At 36.8% G+C, this 2,825-nt stretch overlaps 1 protein-coding gene across 1 annotated transcript; it reads left to right on the top strand.

The window, feature by feature from the left end:
* Positions 1 to 554: 554 nt before the first annotated feature.
* LOC140871967 (protein FAR1-RELATED SEQUENCE 5-like) lies at positions 555 to 2,504 on the top strand. Its single transcript, XM_073274705.1, has 2 exons — positions 555 to 2,365; positions 2,450 to 2,504. The coding sequence occupies exons 1-2, from the start codon at positions 555 to 557 to the stop codon at positions 2,502 to 2,504; spliced, it is 1,866 nt and encodes a 621-aa protein (XP_073130806.1).
* The last annotated feature ends 321 nt before the right edge of the window (positions 2,505 to 2,825 follow it).

The following is a 2,825-nucleotide window of genomic DNA, read 5'->3' on the forward strand; positions in this document are numbered from 1 at the left end:
ATTTGTTATATTTTTTATTTTGCAAATACAAGAAAATTCAGAATAATTAAAAGCAGTGGGTCGTATGCATTCCAGAAATTGTGGTATCTTACATTGAACGATGTCAGGTATCTATCAATTATTAGTAATATTGTTAATTATTTGTTTTTTGAATTTATTAAAAATTATTATATTAAAACGTATGATTGTCATACTTTACAGAGATGGAAGAAAGCAGTGGGGATGATCAGTCATACATCCCTCAAGTTGAAGATGATCGAAAGCCAAATATTGGAAGGAGATTCGAATCATTGGATGATGCATATTCGTACTATACCCAATACGCACGAGAATCTGGATTTAGTGCGAGAATTAGCAATAGTAAGAAAAGTAAGAAGACGAGTGAAGTTATTTGGAAAAAATTTGTATGCTTTAAGGAAGGGAAGACGGATGAAGTTCGATGGAGTAAAGAGGCAAATAGTGATAAACCAAGACAAAACAGAGCTCGTCGAGATATTCGATCTGGATGTAAGGCAAAGATTTCAGTTGTGAAGAAACAAACTGGTACGGGATAGATGATCAGTACTTTCGTAGAAAATCATAATCATCCACTTGCTACTCCTTCGAAGGTCCATTTGTTACGTTCACATCGCAGTGTTTCTGTATCAAAGAAAGCACTAAGTCAACAATTTGCAGAAGCCAATATCTCAACTTGTCAACAAATGCGAATATTTGAGATAGATCATGGAGGGACAGAGAACGTAGGTTGTACAGAAAGAGATTTGAGAAACTATCAGAGAAGTTTAAGGGAGGAGCACATGGGGATGGATGCTGAAACATTTGTTGATTTTTTGCAATCTGAGAAAGAAAAGTGTTCAACTTTTTTCTTTGATTATGAGACGGACTCAGACAACAGATTTAGCAGGTGTTTTTGGGCAGATTCCGTGTCAAGGAGGGCAAACATTGTCTTTGGCGATGTAGTGGTGTTTGATACAACATATAACACCAACAAATATGGGCTGATTTTTGCACCTTTTGTAGGTGTTAATCATCACAGTCAGACCATCCTCTTTGGCTGTGGATTTCTGAGTGACGAAAGAACAGAATCTTTTGTTTGGTTGCTAGGTAAGTTTCTAGAAGCAATGCCTAGTGGTGCACCAAAATTGATCATCACTGATCAGGATCCTGCCATGACCAAAGCCATAGCCCAAGTTTTTCCCCAAACAGTGCATCGATATTGTCTGTGGCACATTTTAAACAAATTTCCCGACAAATTGAGTCCTGTGATTTTCCGGGATCATTACCAAAGCATTAGAAATGTCATTGTACATTCAACAACAAGTGATGAATTTGAGGAGTCATGGAAAGTGGTTATGGAGTCTGCTGGCTTGGTCCAAGATGATTGGCTGATTTTGATGTTTGATTTGAGACATAGGTGGGTGCCAACTTATTTCCTAAATGTATTCTCTGCAGGGATTTCAAGCAGTCAAAGATCAGAGAGTTCCCATGCCTTTTTCAAACGTTACATCTCTAACAAGAATGCATTGATGGATTTTATTGTTCGTTTTAATAAGGCACTTCGGAACCAGCGACACAATGAGTTAGTCGCAGATCATATTGATATGAATGAGCGCCCAAAAGTAATGTCAAATTGGCCAATGGAAACTCAAATGGTGAAAGTTTATACCAAAACGAAATGGTTGGAGTTTCAAAAAGAAGTAGGTGAGAGTCATCACTATTATGTGGAACAAGCATGTACTGAAATCGAGTTTTGGGTTTATCATGTAATGAATTTTCAAGCTTCTTCTTCATCGAAACCAAGGGTGCTTAAACATGACGTGCAGAGAAATGATGTATATTGTAGTTGCATGAAATTTCAGTTTGACGGCATTCCATGCAGGCATATGCTAGCATTTTTTCGTGTCAACCAGGTTTTCCACTTGCCTGATAAGTATATTTTGAAACGGTGGACCCAAGGCGCAAAAGTAGGAGCATTATTATCTCTGTCTGAGCTAAATGCAATAGATGATCCAGAGAGGTGTTTGATGTCAAGACATTGGAATTTATCTTTTAGATCTTCTGCTTTAGTGGATGCAGCATCTATGACTGAAGAGGGAACAAAATTCTTGCATGAACAATTTGATCATATTGACTGCAAAATGAAGGAGTTGAATATTTTCATACCATCAAGAAATGCAAGTGAAAACAGGAGATCCATGGATAAGGCCATTGCTATCATTGATCCTTGTGTAATAAGAACAAAGGGATGTGGGAAGAGATTGAAGTCATCAAAGGAGAAGGCAACCTCGAAGGGTAGACAGTGTCGTGGATGTGGACGTCGTGGTGTGTCGCATGACAAACGCAATTGCCCAAATTTGCTAGACAAGTATTACTTGATTAATTTTGTTTATTTGTACTTCTAAAGCTATAAATTCCATTAATCATATTTTTTTCATTTATGGTTTACTAGGTCAAGCGCAAACAATGATAACGAAGATGACAGTTCAGATGAAGAAGATTTTTGATCAGAATCCAAGGTAACGGCTGTTAATATTAACGTTGTGTCTGGTAATATTAACGTTTTAGTCATACACTTCGTTTGATATGTTTGTCTCAGTTATATTGTACTACTGCCTACTATAGCCAATTTTAGATTAACAAGCTAGATATCTAGTTCTCTTTTTACCATCCAAATTTGGATGATAGCATGTTGAATGCGAAGTTCAGTACATATATCTTTCTTGTTTTTGAGGAATGCGAAGTTCAATATTTATTGGATGAAAACCGACAAAACATGACTTTCAGTTGGATGAAAACCGACAAAACCGACAATATCATTAAAGTTA

Source organism: Henckelia pumila, unplaced genomic scaffold, assembly GCF_033568475.1.
Source record: "Henckelia pumila isolate YLH828 unplaced genomic scaffold, ASM3356847v2 CTG_461:::fragment_3, whole genome shotgun sequence".
Classification (NCBI taxonomy): Eukaryota; Viridiplantae; Streptophyta; class Magnoliopsida; order Lamiales; family Gesneriaceae; genus Henckelia; species Henckelia pumila.

Coding starts and splice junctions, on each gene's coding strand:
- LOC140871967 (XM_073274705.1), top strand. CDS start 555: ATGATCAGTACTTTCGTAGAAAATCATAATCATCCACTTGCTACTCCT. Junction 2,366..2,449: donor TGCCCAAATTTGCTAGACAA/GTATTACTTGAT, acceptor ATGGTTTACTAG/GTCAAGCGCAAACAATGATA.